The sequence below is a fragment of the Acomys minous genome, assembly GCF_964271855.1.
Source record: "Acomys minous genome assembly, chromosome: 17".
Taxonomy (NCBI): Eukaryota; Metazoa; Chordata; class Mammalia; order Rodentia; family Muridae; genus Acomys; species Acomys minous.
The window spans coordinates 53,816,840-53,837,124 of record NC_140500.1 but is presented as its reverse complement, the minus strand read 5'-3'; the positions used below and the strand labels follow the sequence as shown (position 1 = coordinate 53,837,124).

The following is a 20,285-nucleotide window of genomic DNA, read 5'->3' as shown; positions in this document are numbered from 1 at the left end:
GGAGTCACACACCCAAGGCCCAGGAGCAGGCTTTAGAAACAAGGCTGGCTACGCAGAGCCTTGTTTCACCATCCATAGCAACTGCCCTCCTTGAAGCAGGGCAAGTGGGAGCAAGAGGCCATTTGGCAAGGATGGAGCTAACCAGAGCCTTGAACACCAGGGTAACTTGAACTGGGCCTTGTTTTGTCACGGTGGTCCAAGAACTCCAAGCCAGCAGGACCCTTGGGCTGCTGACCCATGTGGAACGTGTGAGGGTTGGGGCTGACAGTGTCCAATATGGCCTCAACTTCTCTTGGGTAGCTGGACTGTGGTTAGTGACAATGGCTCCAGGTGAGGCAGCTCTAGGATAGGTTTTTACCTGAGGTGCCCAAGGGTGATGGGTTGAATATTTCTCTCAGTGCTTATGTGATGGTGCTAAATTCCAGTCCTTCAGAAAGCCTGTGTTTTTGGAGACAGGGCCTTCAAAGATGGAATGAAATAAAAACCAAGTCCCTGGATTAGAATCCTCATGAGAAGAGACCAGGACACAGACTGACACAGGGAAGACTGTACAGGAGCTAAGGGAAGACGAGGGCCATGCCTCCAAGCCAAGCAGGAAGGTCTCAGGACACTCTTCCCTGTGACGTCCCGTCCTGGACTTGCAGCATCGTGCTTGTTCATGCTGCAGCCAGCAGCCAGGGAAGCAGGCATCCCACGCAAGACAAGCCCCGGCCAGCACCCCACAAAACTCTTGCTGAGCCCACCTTCATTGCTTCAGAGTCTACCTCTGCGGGAAGATGCCAGCTGAGAAGCCATCAGGATGCGGGCAGGAGGGGGGCTCATTGTTGGCAGCTGGGGTGCCCCAGGTCTTGGAGTGTAGCTGGAGCTAGGGGCATGTGCCTGGGAGAGGTTAAGTAAACGGAGATAATGCCAGTCCACGATACACACTATTTATTTTATCTGTGAGTATGCGTGTATGCACATGTGTGCTGTGCTGGGGGACCAAACCCAGGCCCGAGTACAAGTTACCATATTTTCCAGCGTATAAGACGATCCCCAACTTTAACTTTTCCAGTTAAAATATAGAGTTTGGAAGCCAGGAGTGGCGGCTCACGCCTTTAATCCCAGCACTCAGGAGGCAGAGGCAGGCGGATCGCTGTGAGTTCAAAGCCAGCCTGGTCTACAAAGTTAGTCCAAGACAGCCAAGATAACACAGAGAAACCCTGTCTCAAAAAACCAAAAAAAAAAAAAAAAAGAAAAACATCTCTCTCTCTCTCTCTCTCTCTCTCTCTCTCTCTCTCTCTCTCTCTCTCCTGGCTTTCCTCTTCTTTAGTACAAGTGGAAATGTAGCACTGAGTGATGACCTGGTGTCCAGCTGCAGCCCTGAAAACGATAAGTATGTAAGTCCTTCCTGCTATCCTGGGTGAGTTGTCCTGTCTAGATGGTGGGAAATGAGGGGCTGATGCTCACAGGGAGGGGGCGGTGGTCAGGATCCCTGCGTCGTCTTCCCTTAGTCAGCGGAATGCCTTGCACTGAGACTCTGATCCCAGCACCGCACCGTGACAGAGCTGTAGAGGTATCCAGGCTGGGGCAGGAGCTAAAGCTGGCATGGGGCATGGCTGCTGGCTGATGGACAGATGACTGGGCCTTGCTGGTGAAGGAGGCAGGCAGGGAGCACAGTCAACGTGAAGGCAAACTCTGGAAGATATTTTTCTGTCTCTTACAAGAAAACTGTTCTAATTTCCCCAGGGATCTCCTCTCCCCTGTGTAGGGTAAGTCCCTGAAGCCCCATTTAATTTCATTTCTCTATGTGTTGTTGTGAGCATGCACGTTTGTGTGTGTGTAGGAGGCACACATCCCATATGGATGTGCGCATGTGCAGGCCTGAAGCTAACATTTGGTGACTTTCTCCCGCCTCTATTATATTAACTGAGGCAAGGTCTCTCACAAGTCCTGGAGCTCACCGGTTCTAGCTAGTCTCACAGCCAGGCTTCCTCTAGGGGCCCTGTCTCTGCTCCTTGTGTCCTAAAATCACAGGCAGCATCCAGACCTACCTGGCTTTTACACGGTGCTAGGGATGCAAATTTTGGTCCTGGGCTGTGACTACATAGAAATTTCTGTCTGTGTAGCTTACATTTCTCTGTAGGAGCAAGAGTGCACAGAATAAAATGGAAGTTTTTTAAAAAATTTTTTTATTAATTTATTCTTGTTACATCTCAATGGTTATCCCATCCCTTGTATCCTCCCCTTCTTCCCTCCCTCCCATTTTCCCCTTATTCCCCTCCCCTATGACTGTTCCTGAGGGGGATTTCCTCCCCCTGTATTTGCTCATAGGGTATCAAGTCTCTTCTTGGTAACCTGCTATCCTTCCTCTGAGTGCCACCAGGTCTCCCCCTCCAGGGGACATGGTCAAATATGAGGCACCAGAGTACATGTGAAGTCATACCCCAAAATGGAAGTTTTTAATAAATTAGAAGATGATAAGTATCCAGAACTGTTAAGCTGGATAGGAAAATGGGGGTGGGAAAGCTGGCGGCCCAGGGAAGGTTCTGAAGCAAGGGTGTCTGATCTGACTGAGGTTTAGGCAGGATGCGGGAGACTGGCCACGAGCTTCTACACAGCCAGAGCATCTTCCCTTTGGGCCAAGGCTGCTCAGCTTCATCTTTGCTTTCGAGCTTCTGGCCTTTGGCTGCACTTCTCCCCAGGGGCGTGGGAGACATTGGACACAGACTGTGAGGGGTGTAGAGCCCAGCTTAGGCAGTTCTAAGTGGAGAAGTGTGCTGACCCTGCCCTGCCCTGACAAGACGGGATCAATCAACTTTACCAACCAGCCAACTCTTCCTGTTCTGCTTGCTAGCCCTGGCTCCACAATACCGCAGCCTCAGAGGGTATCGTGCAGGTCTTGTGCAAAGCACGGGGTTCCCTCAGTGCTCTGGGTCCTGGGCACTGACCTAGAGAGTTCTCAGATCCTCGATGCAGGGGGCCCAGACTTGCTGGCTACAAATCCTGGCTCCAGTAGGGACCACTGGGAGCCGCAGGGGCAAAGGCTGGCCACTTCCCAGTGCCAAGTCGGAAGTGCCAGGAAGGAAGGAAAGTGTGTCCAAATGTCCTGGGTGCTGTAAGAAATCCCCTAGGCAGACAGACCTGACTGTACCTGGCTCTCTGTGTGGCTAGGAAGGCCCATGCTCTCTGTCAGCGCTTCTTTCATGCCCCTGTGGAGCCAGGCAGAGTGTGGGCTAAAGGACACAGCAGGGTACCCAGCACCCTCTGCTCATGTGTTTTCTTGAGCTTCATGGTCCTCATTAAGCTGATGCAAAAGCAGTCCCGGTTGGCTTGGGACTGAAGTCTGAAACTCCCTCTGCAGATCCGGAGCACCCTGCAGTCTTTGGGGGTGGCGCCTGCACTGTCACTGGCTTACGGTGGTGGTCAGCAAGCCTCCGCACACAGTCGCAGAGGCGGAGAGCAGCTCAGGGAGCGCGCATTCCGGTGGGTAGCCGTGACCGCTGGAAAGACCAGATGTGTTTTTACAATTGGTTCCTTTAGACACGGTCCCTACTAGATCGGGCCTTGATCGGAATGCGGAGCGGGTTGCGGGGATAATTCCGCTCACGAGGCCCCACGTGGTCTGTGTGCACTTCGGGACTGTGCGGGCTTTCGGTGGACTTCTGGGCCCATCTCACGTGCGTTCAGGAGGACCGAGTGCGAGTCCACGCAGAGGCCCGGGAACGCGTGGGCATCGGGAGGGCGCGGCCGGGGCGGGGAGGGGCGCGTGACGCTCGGCGTTAGCCAATGGGGCGCGCGCCCGAGGCCGAGCCTCCTGCGAGCCTTCGCGGCGCCCGCGGCATCACGTGAGCGGCAGGAGAGCGCGGAGAGCGGCGAGCGGCGAGCGCCCAGCTCGGCCGCAGGGAGTGCGGGCTGCGGCCAAGAGCGCTGGACGCGCGGCCGCATACGGAGCCGGGCCGCACGCGCGAGGCCGCACCAGGCGACGCCAAGTCCAGGTGGGAGACGCGCGAGATACCGCGGCCGCGTGGGTCCGCCCGGGGGAATCGCGGGCTGGTCCCCTTACCCAGCGCTGTCCAAGCCGCGCGCGGGGATCCTGGAAATGCGGGAACCCCCGTGTGAGCGCGCGGGGACCGCGGAGGGTGAACCTCATGTGCGCAGCTCCTGACCACGGAGCCCACGCGCGTCCGTGGCACTCCTGAACCTGCGCTCCCATATGGCGGCGCCTGGCCGGGCCTGGAGACCGAGGGGCAGAGAGGTTACTATCGGTCACCGCTGCGGTGGCCTAAGAGGGGAAGCGGAGGAGGGCACTGGGTGGAGGGTAAGGTGATCTCCGAAGCTGTGAGCAGGAGGCTGGGCCACCTCCTTTCCCACGCACTTCACACCCACGGGTGGGCACCCACGCGCGGGCACCTGGCGGACACCCGCACGGCTGCACTGCGCCCAGCACACGCAGTCACAAGACACAAACTCACACCCATTTGCGCGCACCCGCAGCGTTCCCGCGCCTATGCTCCGTTTCCCTAGAGTCCTCAGGCCCCTTTGCCCAAACAGGGAGAGATGGTTGAGGGTAGCAGCCACGGAGCAGAGCAGGCCACCCCTCTTGGAAACCCTCTGGCCTGGAGGGCACAGAGGTTGTTTTCTCCCACAGCATGGGAAGGTAAAATCCCATATGTTTGATCGAGCCCTTCAGATGTTTCCCCTGACCGTGGGGAGCCCCCGCCACCCTACAGGTGCGAGAATGGAAGTAACTTTGGGGCCTTCGCACTCCTCAGGGAGGAGACTCTTATTTTGAAGAACGGCCCCCATTCGCCACCCCCGTGATTTGCACGCTGACCCAATGGCTAGCTAGCCCTTGGCCGGCTCTCGGCTTGTTATCAATTACATGTTGTTCCTACAGCCGCTGTGTCCCCGGGAGGATAAACAGCAGGCCTGGCCGGCTAAGAGAGGGGGCGGAGTCTGCCGGGGACGGTGCCCAGAACAGGGTGCCTGCCCCCTCCCCCTGCACGCAGCCTGCGCCTCTGGCTGCGCCACGTGCTGCTGTTTTTCAGGGACCGGCTTGAGCGCTGACGCTCAGGCTTTCAGCTCTGGGTCCAGGAAGCCCCAGATCGCCTGGCCCCTTAGTACCTCAGTGTTCTGGGGATTGCTCAGCACCGTTTTAAGCTCCTGTTAACTGGCTACAGCCACTCCACTCCTGTATTTACTCTACTCCTGCATCCTGGAACCCTTAAGCAAAAGGCTAGGGCTGTTTTGACTCTAGATCTCCTGGTGGGGGAAGAAAAGCACACAAGACAGTTCTCACAGTGGTGCCTGCTGTGAAAGAATACAATCCTGGGTGATGTATTCAAGGGAAAGTGACTTCTGAGTTGAGATCTAAATTCTGAGCTCCCACCTGGAATGCTAGGAGAGGCAGGACTTCCACTGAAGGGACATTGGAGCCATAGCCCAGCTGCCTTTGAACTCCCGATCCTCTGGCCTCAGCCTGCTGAATGCTGAGGTTACTGACTTGAGCCGCTATGCCCACCCCGCACCACTGTTTGATTTTACATCAGACCTTGGTCTCTATCCTTTTAGAAAGGAAGCCTCAGTGCCACGCTTGCCCTTGGAAACAGCGAGGCCTCTCAGTGTTGTGGGGGGTGTCCCAGCTGTGGTCCCGTTTCATGTGGGGAGATTTTAGGTGGTCCTGTTCTGGGTCCTGGAACACCTTGTATGACCTTAGTAAGTGCTCAGTGTACCTGAGCTCACTGGGTGTGCATATACCCTAGGAGACAGGTCACACTGGCAGCACCCAGATGTGCACACAGAGAAGTCGTGTCGCTTGCCTGAGGCCACATAGCTGACAGCCACCGATAAGGCAGGCGCTAGTAGGGTGGGTGACAGACGAGGTTGGGAGAATGGAGTGTGTGGGCTCTGCCCAGCCCCTTTGCCCTTTACACTGGTGCTTTGTTCCTCCCCAACCTCTGCTGTGATAAAGTGTATTTGGAAACACATTGCCAGTGTTAAATCCTTAGCTGAGTATTTAAATTCAGCTGGCCTCCTGGCAAGACTACCCTTGGGCTCCAATCTTGCCTCTATTCCCTGGACCAAGAGAGAAACTTAGAGGGCAGTGAAGAACAGTTGGGGAAACTGAGGCATGGGGGATCTTGATGATTGGCCTCTTGACTGCTGGGCAGTAGCAGGTGCCAGGCTGCGGAGTGGGTCTAATGACAGATGGACAGGGTGTGGGTACAGACACTCTGAGCATTCCTCTACATCAGTCTTGATAATCAGACAGCCTTGGCCACTGGGAGGGGACAAAGGTCCGGAGAGGTGGCCCCATCACAGCCAGATACTGTTGACTCTCCTTGGACGCCAGACCTAGGATGGCCTTTGGCTTCAGAGGACACAGCTCTCCCCTCTCCTTCCTAGCAACGTTCTCTGAGCCCCTCTTGGGTACCTGGTGTGGTGCTGGGTTCTAGGGACCCAGGAGAGTGTGCTGCCAAGAGGGGACACAGGTATCTTCCCAACTCGGTGAGTGTCAGACAGGAGAGCTTGCGGGACGGGGAGGTAGAACAGCAGGCTCTGCTCCCACACATTGGCCAAGGGTAAATGTCATCCCCCATCCTGCCCAAAGGTTGTGAGGTCCACGGAAGTTACTCACGGGCTGGGCTCGCAGACCATCCATGGACTGATGGCCGCCAGGGGGGCTGGACCTTGTTGGTCATGGCAGGAAAGTGTTAGGCGTCATGGAGGGAGCGCTTTGCTCAAGTATGCCTTACTTTGTCCAGTCATGGAGTCTTGGCCGTCTTTGAACTAGACTGTGGAGATTGGTGGGGAAACACTCTGAAGGCAGGCAGGCACTTAATGGCCTTTAACTTTTTCTCCAAACTATAGCTACCAGGTGAACTCACAGGCAGCCCAGATAGATGCGTGTTGCATCCAATTCTCCGAACCTTGCGCTTGCATTCACAGAAGTTCACTTTTGAAAAGCTGAAGTGAACCTCTAACAAGCAGCCCGTGTTTTTATTTGCTCAATCTGGAAATCCTACAGAAGAGCCCCAGTGGCACAAGCTCAGAGTGCAAACAGTCTTTCCCTTCTCACCCCAGCCCCCTCTGACTCCAAGTAGTGAACAGAGTCTAGGGTCCTGTCACTTGCAGGGCCTCCCGGCCCTAGCCTCCTCTCCCCATGGACTCAGCTGTTCGCCACACACAAGAGTATTCCTTGTCTTATTCTTTTCCAGGATCATTCTGGAAAATGTTTGAAATCAGAAGTGCCCCCGGGTTGTGCAATGGTCCTGGAGAGGGCTCTTTTGCAAACAGGGTGATGCAATTTTTGAAAACATGCTTGCCGGCCTCATTCTCCCTTGGGATGGAGGCAGGATCTGGACATTTGGCCACAGGAGGCCTTGGGCAGGCAGCCGAGGGTGGGGGCTGCAAGGCACCGGTGAGCATGCCGTTCTTCTAACCCGGCCTCTCTTGTTCCCTCTTTGCAGCCACCACAGGCTCGGCCAGGCCAGCATGGTGGACCACTTGCTTCCAGTGGGCGAGACCTTCTCGTCACCAAAATGCCCAGTGGGTTACCTGGGTGATAGGCTGGCCAGCCGACGGCCGTACCACATGTTGCCCTCACCCATCTCTGAGGATGACAGCGATGTCTCCAGCCCCTGCTCTTGTGCCAGCCCTGACTCGCAAGCCTTCTGTTCCTGCTACAGTGCGGGCCCGAGCCCTGAGGCCCAGGACAGCATCTTGGATTTCCTCCTGTCTCAGGCCACACTGGGCAGTGGTGGTGGTGGTGGCAGCGGGGGCGTCGTAAATAGCAGTGGCCCTGTGACCTGGGGGTCATGGAGAAGAGCCTCCGTGCCTGTGAAAGGGGAACATTTCTGCTTCCCTGAATTTCTGTCAGGGGAGCCTGATGACGTCTCCAGGCCCTTCCAGCCTACCCTGGAGGAAATTGAAGAATTTTTGGAAGAGAACATGGAGGCGGAGGTCAAGGAGACCCCAGAGAGCAGCAGCAGCAGCAGCAGCAGCAGGGACCCGGAGGCCGGCGGCCAGCTCTCAGCTGGGTCACACCGGAGCCACCTCCATCCAGAGTCCAGTGGGAGAGAGCGCTGTACCCCACCACCAGGTGGCACCGGTGGGGGTGGTGCCCAGGGTGCTGGTGAGGGGCCAGCACGTGACGGCCCCATGCCGGTGTTGCTACAGATCCAGCCCGTGGCTGTGAAGCAGGAGGCAGGTGCAGGGCCAGCCTCCCCAGGGCAGGCCCCAGAGAGCGTCAAGGTCGCCCAGCTCCTGGTCAACATCCAGGGGCAGACCTTTGCACTCCTGCCTCAAGTGGTACCATCCTCCAACTTGAACCTGCCCTCAAAGTTTGTGCGCATCGCGCCTGTGCCCATTGCTGCCAAACCCATTGGCTCGGGATCCCTAGGGTCGGGCCCTGCCGGCCTCCTTGTGGGCCAGAAGTTTTCCAAGAACCCAGCAGCAGAACTCCTCAAAATGCACAAATGCACTTTCCCAGGCTGCAGCAAGATGTACACCAAGAGCAGCCACCTCAAGGCCCACCTGCGCCGGCACACGGGCGAGAAGCCCTTCGCCTGCACCTGGCCGGGCTGTGGCTGGAGGTCAGTACCTGTGGACAGGCTGGGCGGCAAGCAAGTAGGCTCATCTCTGCTCACTTGGGTGTGTGGCCAAGGCCCCTTTGTCCATTAGATAAGGTAGATTAGGAAAGGAGCAAGGGATGGGCATGGGGCAGAGTCAGAGATGGCACAATTTTTGGAGACTTCTTTGTCCCACTTGCTAAAGCCAGGAGCCACCTGGTCTCTGGTTTCTTTAAAGACCAGGTAGGTAAGTCTTGCTGGGGCGTGTGCTGTGTGGGAGTCTCTCGGGCTGGGATGGAAGAGGAGGGACTGGGCTGACGTAGAGGGAACCTCAGCTAAGTGGTGGCACACAGGCCACCAGCCAGAGGCCCATGCAGGCCTCACAGCACATCCGGGTAAGTACTACCATCAACCCAGGATATTTCCGGTCAGGTACGTGAAACTATGACTGCTTAAGAAACCACCCAGGCCACACCACACTGAGTGGAATATGAACCCCAAGACTCAGAGCTAAAAAAATGCCACTCCCCTCCAGCCAGGGGATGAAAACCTGGCCAGATGTGGGCTGAGCTTTGCCTCCTTCCTTCCTGGGGACATGGAGGTGTGTTTTGGGAAGCCATAGAGAACAACCAAAAAAGACTGATGGCTACGATATGAGGTCAAAGGTGGCAGGATCCTTCAGACTTCTGATCCAGACAGTAGGGTGCCCAGCTTTCCCAGATGTGGTGCCAGGGGCCATGGAACCCTGCAGTCACCCTGCCCTGGGCCCTGGGTACTGCTCATTGTCTGCAGGCGGCTGGGGGCCTACAGAAGCTCACATGTTCAGGATGCCACAGCCAGGTAGAGGGTGCTCTGGCCCTAGCAGATAGACTGTGTGCCAGCAGTATAGCCCATCTTGCCTGTCACATGTGTGTGTGCATGTGTGTGTGTGTGTGTGCGAACACGCACGCACGATGTGGTTCATCTGTGCACAGGGCTGACACAACTGGAACACCTGAATGGATGCCCGCTGTGTATGGGCACACCCCCCCTATGTACTGTGGGATCATATATGTCTGGCACCTGGTGTGGGGTGGCACACCAGTAGCAATCATGGGGGGGGGGGTGATCTGAGCAAGCCTTTGGTTCTGAGTTGGCGGTGCTGGCCCCAGGGCAGGTGCAGGCCTGCTGAGGCTGAGCATTGAGGGATGAGTGTGGCAGAACTTCCCTTCCTGAGCTAAACTGGCCAGAAAAGGGACTTTCCCAGGCAGTGTCTTGGGTTATGGAGGTGTCACTGTCTTTGCACACCTGTTCAAATGCTGGGCTCCCTAGACCTGCTGTCTCCTCCTCTCTGAGCCACGTGCTTTAGTGAGTGGACCCAGTAAAGGGCTGTCCAGTAGTGAGTGTGAGTTGTAGGACAAGAGGAGCCCAGATAGAGAGACCCAGGGGGAGGAGCTTTGACTGAGGAAGCAGAGAGCAATGGATCCTGTTTGGAGGAGGCAGTGGGACAGGGACCCTGAGCCTGGGGTTGCTATCAACTTGCAGTCTCCTGTCTGGCCCTTTTTGTTTGCTGGAGCCCTGAGGTAGTCGGGGGTGGGGTGTGTGGGTAGCGGGCCTCACTGCACTCTTTTTGCATGAGGTGAACTGTTACTTTCCCACAGTCAGACTCTGAGGAGGAGCCTCAGAAGTGTCCTGCCTGGGATAGGGGCCAGCGTTGGCACTCACAGGGACTGTTCATAGGCAAGCCGCTGACTAGCCTTCACCCAACTGTTCTGATCCCATGGGCTTGCTTGCCCTAGCGCTGTACCCTGACTGGTGCTGCCCACTTGAGTGGCATCTGCAGAGGGGAAGAAGCCAGGCAGAGGCTGTAGGCTGTGAGATGTGGTCAAGGATGAGAGCTGGGAGGCAGGTCATTGCCCACCGCACTGTTGCTCTAGGAAGCACGCAGTGTCCAAGGAAGGGCCTTGGCTCTGACCCTGAGCCCTGCACTGGCCTCCTGGTTCAGGCAGAGCCCACTCAGCAAGACTAGGGACATGGTGTCCATGTCAAGGTCCCTGGAAGGGGCTGTTAGTATGAGCATGTGTGATCCCCGGGATAGTCTTGGGTATCAGAAGCCTAGGGGTTACGCATAGAAGGTTTTCAGGTTCCCTGCATAGGCCTAACCTCCCACCCAGAGGCGGTGGGGTGGGCAGAATTCCTTGCTGCCATTAGGTGGGAAGATACACCCTACACACACACACACACACACACACACACACACACACACACACACACACACTGGGTCTGGTCAGGAAGGACTGATGACAATGAGGATGGGGCTGGTAACTTGCCACGCTGTGCTGGAGTGACGCCAAGCTTCAGAGCATGCCCACCAGCCCCTTCACTTGTGTGTGCCCTTCTGCAGGAGCTCGTTACTCCTGCGAACTGATCTGGTCGTTTTCTCAAGACAGGGTCTCTCTGTGTAGCCCTGGCTGTCTGGGACTCGCTTTGTAGACCAGGCTGGCCTCAAACTCAAAAAGACACCGCCTGCCTCTGCCTCCCAAGTTCTGGGATTAAAGGTGCACGTCAGCACACCCGGCTGACTGATCTGGTCTTTAAATAGAGAGAACACTTTGGAGGGTTTGAATTCCAGTCCATCCTTCTTGCTCTGGCCCACAGCCTCCCCTGGCAAGATCATCCATGCCACCCTCTCCCCTCCGGCTCCCTTACCACCCCCATGGGCCCAGGGGTGCTTGTGGTGTCCCAGCCTTTGCTGTGTGCCCCCAATCCTGGCATTAGCTCACTGAAGCCTCACAACAGCTGTACCAGCATGTGTGGTAGTCCACACTCCACAGAGGGAAGATGAGGAACAGCATAATCACCTGTCACAGGGATGTAGATAGTGAGTGTGGTTTGGGGGCTTGGGATGCATCCCCATGAGTGCCACACCCCACTGATTCTCCGCTGTGTGTGTGTGTGTGTGTGTGTGTGTGTGTGTGTGTGTACTCCTGTTTTCAAGTACACATTCACATGAAGGCCAGAGGTGCTTGTCATGTGTCTTCCTCAGTAGCTCTCTACCTTGCTTTTTTGAGACAGGATCTCTCACGGAACCTAGAGCTCATGGATTGCCTAAGCTGGCTGGCCAGTGGGCTTCAGCCTGTCTCTGTCCCGCCAGCACAGGTATCATGGGCACACGCTATGTCCAGTTTTTATGTGAGTGCCAGGGATCTGAACTTGGGTTCTCAAGTTTGCACAGCAAGCACTTTACCCAATGGGCCACATGCTCAGCCCCTAGGCTGTGCTTTTTCTACTGTGTCCTGGCTGTGAGAGAAGAGATAGCAGCACAGGCATGGTGGTAACGGCGCTGAGGAGGCCTGTTAGTTAGTTCCTTTAACTCTTACAATTAGACTGTGAGGCGAGCCCAGAGGAGAAAGTAGAACAGCTAAGCACATCCTCTGTGGCCATACAACTGACAAGTGGCTGCCCACACCTTTAAGCCCAGCTCTTGAAGGCAGAGGCAGGAGGATCTCGAGTTTGAGGCCAGCCTGGTACAGAGTGAATTCCAGGACACCCAGGGCTACATAGAGGAACCATCTCTCACAAAACCAAAAAGCGGCAGTCAGGAGTTTAGCCTCTGCTTGCTCCCTCATCCACCCTAGACTCAGAGTGCTCCTCCACACTCTGCTCACCTCCCTGGGGAGAGCCTGTAGTGAGGAGAGGCTCCTCCTCCACCTGCAGCTGGACTTAGGTGGCCCAGCATGCTCTGTGCTTCCCATTTGCCTCTGGTGCTGGCGCCGGGCCCTGAGTTCCGGAACTTGCCCATCCCCTGCCCTGCCCCCACTCCTCCGCAGCACAGGGAACCACCACACAGCTGAGGTACCACCTGCCCCAGTCCAAAGCCCACTGCCTTCTGCCTTTGTGCACCCAGGATTCCCTGTCTCCCTGTTGGGACTTGGTTTTGCACGCAGGAGGAACTAAAGCCAGCCTGCCTGTTCTGGTCTAGCCATCTGGGAAGTGGCTGTTTGCCTCCTTCCTAGAAGTTTCCTCTCCTCACTAGCAGACACAGGCCTCCTTTGTTCCCTGGGTGGAACATCCTGTTCCAGAGTGGCCAAGCCGCTCCTTCCAGAAAGAATCTGCTGGGCCATAGCTAAAGTGAATATTAATAGCTGTCAGCAGCCTGTGTGGCATGTACTGCCGATGTCCACGGTGGATACAGGAGGCCCAGAGGGACACAGTGGAATCCACAGTTGGAGGAGATGGGCACAGGATTCAAACTTAGTGGTGTGATTTCAGGCCAGCTCTCAGCCCTTGTCACTGCTGCCCAGGAGAAGGGATGTGTCCTTTGGCCTTGTGGATAGTAGATGCTCCGTGTACTATGTGCAGGTTGTGTGCGGCACACACAGCCTTAGGGCCTGCAGCTTCTGAGACTTTATTGTTAACAATGGCTTCCGGACAGATGGCAACTGGTGTCTCACACAGCTCTCCTGCTGGTATTACTGGTGGCCCCTGTGCTTCCTCTGCCCTGTGACCCAATGACAGGAGTCATGAGCCTGCCCCGCAGATGCCAGGCACCAGGCCTGTGCCGTGTACCAGGCAGGCCCTGTGCTCTACTCCCTGCACTCAGTAGGAGTTCACAGTTCTGAAACAAGTGCCACATCTGAAGCCTCTTTGTCTGTCACGGTCCCCTGAAATAGGTCTGTCGTTGTTGCTGTCTCAAGGTGGGGAAACTGAGGTTTGACAAGCTTGGCAACCTGCCCAGACTTATCCCAAGGCTGTGTCCTGCCTACCCAAGATCTCTCCTCTCTTCTCCATTGCTACGTCAGGCTGTTCCCAAAGGATGTGACCCAGTGAGACAGGGGGTCGACTTCAGCTCAGTTACAAGGACGGTCCTGTCAGGTACCAAGAGGCTGTGGCAGCAGGGAGGGGATCTGGAATGACGACAGCTTGTTCTCTGGCACAGATGCCTCTCTGCCTGTCCCTCAGGGTGTCATATAACCCGAGGGCTACTACCAGCTCCCCAGAAGGCAGGCAGGAAGCAAGGATGGAAACTGAGGCCCAGAATGCTCAGAACCGTCAGGGTGGGCACTGCCAAGCCTGTTCTTTCTTGAGAGAGAGGTGTGTCCAACTCCAGCTGTGGGCACGTGACTGGCACAGGGTCCTGGTAATAGCACTACCAAGCCAGGCAGAGGAAACTGAGAGGCAAGAACAGACAGGCCAGGAGAGGAGGCTTTGTTCTAGCCCCAGGCGTTCTGTCTCACAACACTGTGAGCTCCATCCAGTTGGATGGTCTTCTGAGGCACATCCATGTGCCAGGTCCCCTGATGCCTTGCGACATGGTTGCAGGGCAGCCACTTGCTCAGCAATTCCACCTGCACTGGCAGCAGCACAGGAGGCTGAGGTCCTTGGTGTCATGAGCACCGCCCGTTGTCTGCGCCACTGTCTTCTTGTGTTTCCTAGGCTGAGGTCAGTGTGGCTCAATACAGAATCAGAGTTGAAACAGCCATAGCCCCTGATAACAAAGTGTGATACACCTGCTGTCCACCTATTCTGTATCCCCAAGTGGTCCCTATCTAGAAATGGGAGTATATGCAGTGACAGTCATTTCTCATCCTGGGGTGCTTGCTGAGGCCCTTCTGTTTAACTGTACCTCCTGAGCGCACAGGAGTGTGCCCTCCTTCCTGGAGCTAACACTGACTAAGGACGGCTGAGTGTGGTAGAACACTTGCCCAGCGTGTTTAAGCTTTGGCTCCCCAGCGCCCACAAAAGGAAAGATAACAAAGTGGTGGACAGTGCTGTGAGAGTCAAGGATAGGATGCAGGCTCCTGAGGAAGTGACATTTGGGCTGAGTACTGGGGGGGTGGGCAGAAGAAAACAAGGAGAGAACGTGGGTAGAGGAGACAGGGTGTGCATGTGCCTTGCAGTAAGAAGGATGGAGAAAAAGTGAAGAGGAGAAGCAAAGTGTGTAGCGGTGGTGTAGTGAGGTCCCGGGATCCTGTTGATGAACAGGAGCCAAATGAAAAGTCTCGTGTCCCGAAGTTATTGACAAGCAGCCTGGGTACCTTGGCCTGACTCTGGTTCCTGCCTGTCTCATAGATGTCTGTTCCCAGGCCTGCAGTAGCTGAGAGAGGGATGTCCCAGGAAGCCATTTAAATGCTTAGGAATAATACCATGCAGGCATATTTGGAGACATCTCAGAAGGCCCAGTGTCCAGGTCTGCAGGGTGCAAGAGCCAGGCAGGCACAAGTCTAAGGTCCTTCCCTGTTGCGACAGAAGCCTTCCTGTGGTCTGAGGAGTCTGCTTCCCTTGCTGGGCCTGGGTCGCCTCTGGCTGGTCTTCACAGGCCCTTCAGGTATATGTCTGGCTCCCTCCTCCAGGGGAAGGTGAGGCTGGTGGACCGAACATCCCTGACCTGCTGTTGCCAGTGCAGGAGTGATCCATTGCCCAAGGACTTGGCAATTGAGTGACTGTGGGGGAGTGAGTCCCTGGTGGCTAGCAGCCTTAGGCCCCTTCCTATGCCAAACAGTTGTCAGATACTATGGGAAGCAAGCCCTGGCCAGGGGAGCAAACCTGTGTGCCTTGTGGTCCTTGACTCTTGCCCTCTGGTAGGTCTCGGGCCTCCTCCATATTGCCTCCTTCAGAAGGATGTGACATCGGGGTTTGCCAGGAACTCCTTGGGTGGCTACAGAGGTGGTCTGATAGCTTAAGATCCAGCCTGGCTTAGCCTGGCCCACTGCGCCCTCCCCCTGCTCCCATCGGTGCTAGGGAGACAGTGGGACTGGATTTGAGGTCACTCGCGGTGGCAGTGCCCACACTGGCCTGGCTGACCGTCGTGTCCCACAGGTTTTCCCGCTCAGATGAGCTGTCACGGCACAGGCGATCTCACTCGGGTGTGAAGCCGTACCAGTGTCCCGTGTGTGAGAAGAAGTTCGCGAGGAGCGACCACCTCTCCAAACACATCAAGGTGCATCGCTTCCCACGGAGCAGCCGGGCAGTACGCGCCATCAACTGAGCACGGTGGCTGCCCCACCCTCCCCCAGCCCCATGTTTTGTTTTTAAATGCAATAACTTATTGCCTCCTTCAGAAGGATGTGACAATATTACCAGCCCCACCTCTGAATCTTAGGAGGTGTGACCCAGAGCCGCCATGGCTGCCTTTCCGGGGAGGACCTAGAGTCCCCAAGGTCCCTGGGGACTGGTTCCCCGGTGGCCCAGGTGGCCCAGGCAGGCCTGGGCCCTTGTGCCTTTGTGCCTTCCTGCCAGCTGGAAGCAGTGTTGTGGATGGGGGGGTCTTGCCCTTCTCCCATTGGGCTCCCTACCTGGGCCAAAGCCAACGGTACTGCTGGGGAAGAAGTGTTTTGGCTGTGTTGAAATAGTTGTTCCCAGAGGAAGCCGTGCTGGGAAAAAGGAAGTAGGTCAAAAGTGTAGGGCTTCACTGTGGTGTGAGGACCGCCATATGCAAGAGGTCTTCGAGGGTCCAGGAGGATGGCCACCCTCGCTCTAGGCCGTAATGCATGTGCTTAAATGCAAGACAAATGGAGCCATATCCATGTGTACCCAGCCTGGGTCACCCTCCTCCAGACACCAGCCTCCCTGTTGTGGGAGGAGAAGGGAACAGGCCTGGTGGATGCAAAGCACCTAGCTAGCGCCTCCCAGTCTGACTTAGATTTGCATTCCTCATCGAGTCTAGAAATTAGCACCGATTGAACTAGCTTGCTTTGACAGGTCTATTTCACATCCTATGAATGTATGTAAATAAACTGTACATAGGTACGCATCTACATAAAATATCTTTTAATAACACGTTGACATTTGTGTAAATTTGAAATTTAAAAAATTCTATAAAGTTGGTGTACATATGTTACAATTATGTATATTTTCTTTGGTCCTTCATAAAAATATATTTACTTTGCCAATAAAAAGAGGGAAAAAAAAGAACTCGACCATTCTTTAGTTTTTTTGAGACAGGGTTTCTCTGTGTAACCTTGGCTGTATAGGAAATCACTCTGTAGACCAGGCTGGTCTCCAACGCACACAGATCCACCCGCCTCTGCCTCGTGAGTGCTGGGATTAAAGGTGTGCGCCACCCACGCCTGGCTGAACTCGATCATTCTTTGGCCCTGTATTCCTTCACTGGCCTGGGGCATGGGGGTGATGCTGGGGCTCTCTGCTCCTTCCAGACCCCTCAGTGGGCTTTCCTTTCTCCAACCCATGTTCTGCTGTCACCTGTAGAGAGTCTCTCAGGCCAGCAAGGCATTGCCATTAGAGACCTTTGCACGGCGCTTCTGTGTGCCGAGGGTATCATCAAATGTCCTATTGGCCCTCCCCAGGAAAATGGCTGGGCTGTTTCCTCCCTGCACAGTGACTTTGACATCTTAGCAATCTTCTTCAGGCAGGGGATGGACGTCTGCCTCGTCAACTCCCTGAGATACTTGGGGTTTCTGCCACAGGGTTCTCCTGTCAGGTTTGGACTCAGGCATGCACCCTCTACAGGCCGGGGATCTGGGATCAGTGGGAGCAGACAAGAGAGGGAATGACCCCAGGGAGATGCCCAGGGCTAGCCTCCTCAGCAGCTCAGCTGGTGCGAGGCACACCGCAGGAAGAGCCTGGTTCACCTACACATGGTGTAAGCTGAGAACCTTCTAGAAGTGGACCTTTCTTGTTGACCTCACTAAAGTAAGATCTGGAACCAGCTGGCAGGTAGGTTTCCAGCAGAGAGATGCCTATATCATATGGTGTAAAGCTGTGAGTTTCAGAGTGAGCAGGCCGCTGGCCTGGCTGGCTTGGGGTAGGCCGGCTAATCTATCCTGCCCAGTGGGAGCCGGTGGCCATTGAGCACTCATGTGTGACCGGGACATCTGATTAGAGGATGGACATCCCATCTGACCAGCTCGTGACCTCTGCCCTTTGCCTGTGACCGCATGTACCTTCTAAGGACAAACAGGCCCTGGGGAAATGAGACATTGATTTCCAGCTGTGTTAGCGTAATTTCTCTTCATCCATCATGAAACGATCAATGCAATCAGAGATACAAGGGGCATTGCAGGTCTGTTTATGGTCACATTGGTGGCACTGTGGAAAGGGATTAAACTGTGTCCACATGTACCATGCGCCATGCACCATGGCCGAGGATGGATAGACATGCTCTTTCCCCCTCATCGGCTTGTCACCAACAGCTGGCCTTTCCGTCTAGCGCAGCTGTGAGCCATCTTGGGTTGAGGAGGAGGCTATAAGTCAGTATGGGCTCCCAGGATCTTCACCTGAGTCCTGTATTCTCACCCTTGCACTGCAGGGGAGGCCAAGGTGGGGCACAGCAAGACAGAGAGGGTTTCGTTTTATTGCAGCCTCCTTCCTGCAGCCTCTCAGAGCTGCCACTCTGCATGGGTTTCTGCTATTTCCCCATCGCAGATGGATCTTGCACAACTGGCTGGTGGGAAAGTCCCTGGTAAAGCGACGGTCAGTGGTAAGTAGGGATGCAAGCCTATGTCTCAGCAGAGAGGAGTCTGGGAAACTGGGCCCTTCTGTCCCTTCTGTCCTCATTGCTTTTGGTGGCTGGAAAAGAAGACTTTGTCCTGTTCTAAGCACTGAGACGTCAGAGGGAGACATAGTCCTGTGGCCCTGCAACTATTTGTGATAGGGAAATAATCTGGAAGATTATGAAACAGGTAAAATGACCCAAATCTCCCCCAAGGTCTTTGGTTAAGAGCAGGGCACTGGGAAATGCTGGTAAATTGTTTTTAATGTTACTGATAAGCAATCCTTGTTCGGGTTTTTCTTTTAAATAACCCGAGTTGCTGGGGGCTGGAGTGACTTGACTCCCCAACTGAGAGCTGTCACACACACCTATCCCTGGTGCCAGGCTGCCTTAAGTGGTGGACTGCCAGCTCCACCGCTGCCAATTGCCCTCATGGCACCCAGCTGGCTGCTTTGAACCCTCCTGGACATCTTGGGGAATTGCTCTGTGATCAGCTGCTGGCTGTGGAAGCAGGATGCTGTCTCCTGAGGCACACCCCAGCCACAGGGTGATTTCAAACAGCTTGAAAGAGGCATTCTGCACCCCCCCCCTGCAAACCCCTCCTTCCTCCCCACCCCACATCCCCCAACTCCCCCACCTGCCCTCCCCCGCCACTAGCCTCTCTGAACTCTAGATGACCCTGTAGCCATTTCCATCCACACCAGAGAGGAGACTTTCCTTAGTGGGCGCAAAGTGAAGGGCAGTGCTGTGGTAGGGGCAAATGCAGCTCGGTTGCATGAAGCGCTGCTTCTGATTGGTGCTGGCAAGCTTGCCACGCCCCCCTTTCTGGATATAGCCGTCTGCCTTCCAGCTGAGAGCTGTGCTGAGCTTTCTCCTGAGGCCAGTCCAGACCTGCAAGACACAATGAAGCAGAGCAATTGGAGAGACCAGCTCTGAAGCCTCAGGAATCGGGGCTCCAGGCTGGAATCTCTGACACTAGCAGGGTTACTACAGCTTCCCAGAGGGGGGCTGCTGGGGTTGTCAAAGCCTCCTGCCTGAGCACCTGGGACCCTGAGCCTCCGGCTTCTACATACCCCACCCCCACCCCAACTTGCCTTGTAACTCAGACTGGCTTCAAACTTGCCATCCTCCTGTCTCAGCCTCCCAGGTACTAGAATAACCATTTCAAACCAATACACCAGCTCTCTTTATTCAATAGTTTCTACAGGTGTAGAGCAAAATGTTCCTAACCTGCTTCTCCTAGTTTGGTTTCTGTTGCTGTACTAAACACCATGGCCAAAGGCACGTTGAGGAGGAAAGATTTATTTCATCTCATAAGCGATAGTCCATCATCCGGGGGCGGGGGGGGGGGGGGGGGAGTCGGCGCAGGAGCTTGAAGCGGAGACCATGGAGGAATTCTGCTTACTGCCTTGCTACCAGCTTCTGCAGCTTGCACTCTTATAGAGCCCAGGACCCCCTTTACTGTCCACAGTGGGCTGAGCCCTTCTCCGTCAATTAGCAACTAAGAAGATACCCACACCCCCAACTCCCTGCAGGCATGCTCACAGGCCAATCTGATAGCAGCAGGCATATCAAATTGATAATCAAACTCAGCCATCACACAGCCCACTGGTAGCAATGACAAAACACAACGCAGCCCTAGTGGCCTATAGAGTGTCTGCCAATAGCAGGCAGGTAGCACACAGGTCAGCTGCGATGCAAAATTCCAGTTCCATGGCCTAACCAAAGTAGACAGCCACATTCCTCTATATAAGCAGTGTGAAGGGGAGCAGGGTGGGATGGTGTGATGGCTCCTCTAGGCTATAGTGCGTCATCCTAGATGCTTCCACCGGGACAGCAAGAAAGAGGGTGTTCTTGCCCAGTCCTCAGGCATTGCCTCGCCCTACTCATGCCCCCAGTAGCTAGAATGTAGCCGCATGGCTTCTGCTCCAATGATCCGATGATCCAGTTAGAAAACGAGGATCCTTACTAGTTTGTGAAACAGACAGCTGCACCTTGCCCGGCCTGCCCCTCAGCTGCAAGCACTAGCAGTCCTTGTCTTCCCAAGAGTCTGCAGAGGACCGTCTGTGGGGTGCTGACTGAGTTTGGCTCCCACAGCCCTGTGAATGTTTAGGGATTTAGGGACATCCCTAAGGAGCGTGGAGCCAAGGGTGGGAACTTCCAGAGCAGTGGGTTGTGAGGAGGGAAAAACGGAACCGGAAAAGCCGGGAGATTCCACACAAGCTGTGGGGTTGGGGAGGGGAGCTCACAGACGAAGGAGTCCTGACTGTGGCTGGAAGCAGAGCCTCACCACCATCAGCTGC

At 55.3% G+C, this 20,285-nt stretch overlaps 1 protein-coding gene across 1 annotated transcript; it reads left to right on the top strand.

Annotated features, from left to right (window-relative positions):
* The first annotated feature begins 3,819 nt into the window (after positions 1-3,819).
* On the top strand, positions 3,820-16,445 carry KLF15 (KLF transcription factor 15). Its single transcript, XM_084765527.1, has 3 exons — positions 3,820-3,977; positions 7,452-8,576; positions 15,351-16,445. Exons 2-3 carry the CDS (start codon positions 7,477-7,479, stop codon positions 15,517-15,519), a joined length of 1,269 nt encoding a protein of 422 aa, XP_084621653.1. The 5' UTR covers positions 3,820-3,977; positions 7,452-7,476; the 3' UTR covers positions 15,520-16,445.
* Positions 16,446-20,285: the final 3,840 nt, after the last annotated feature.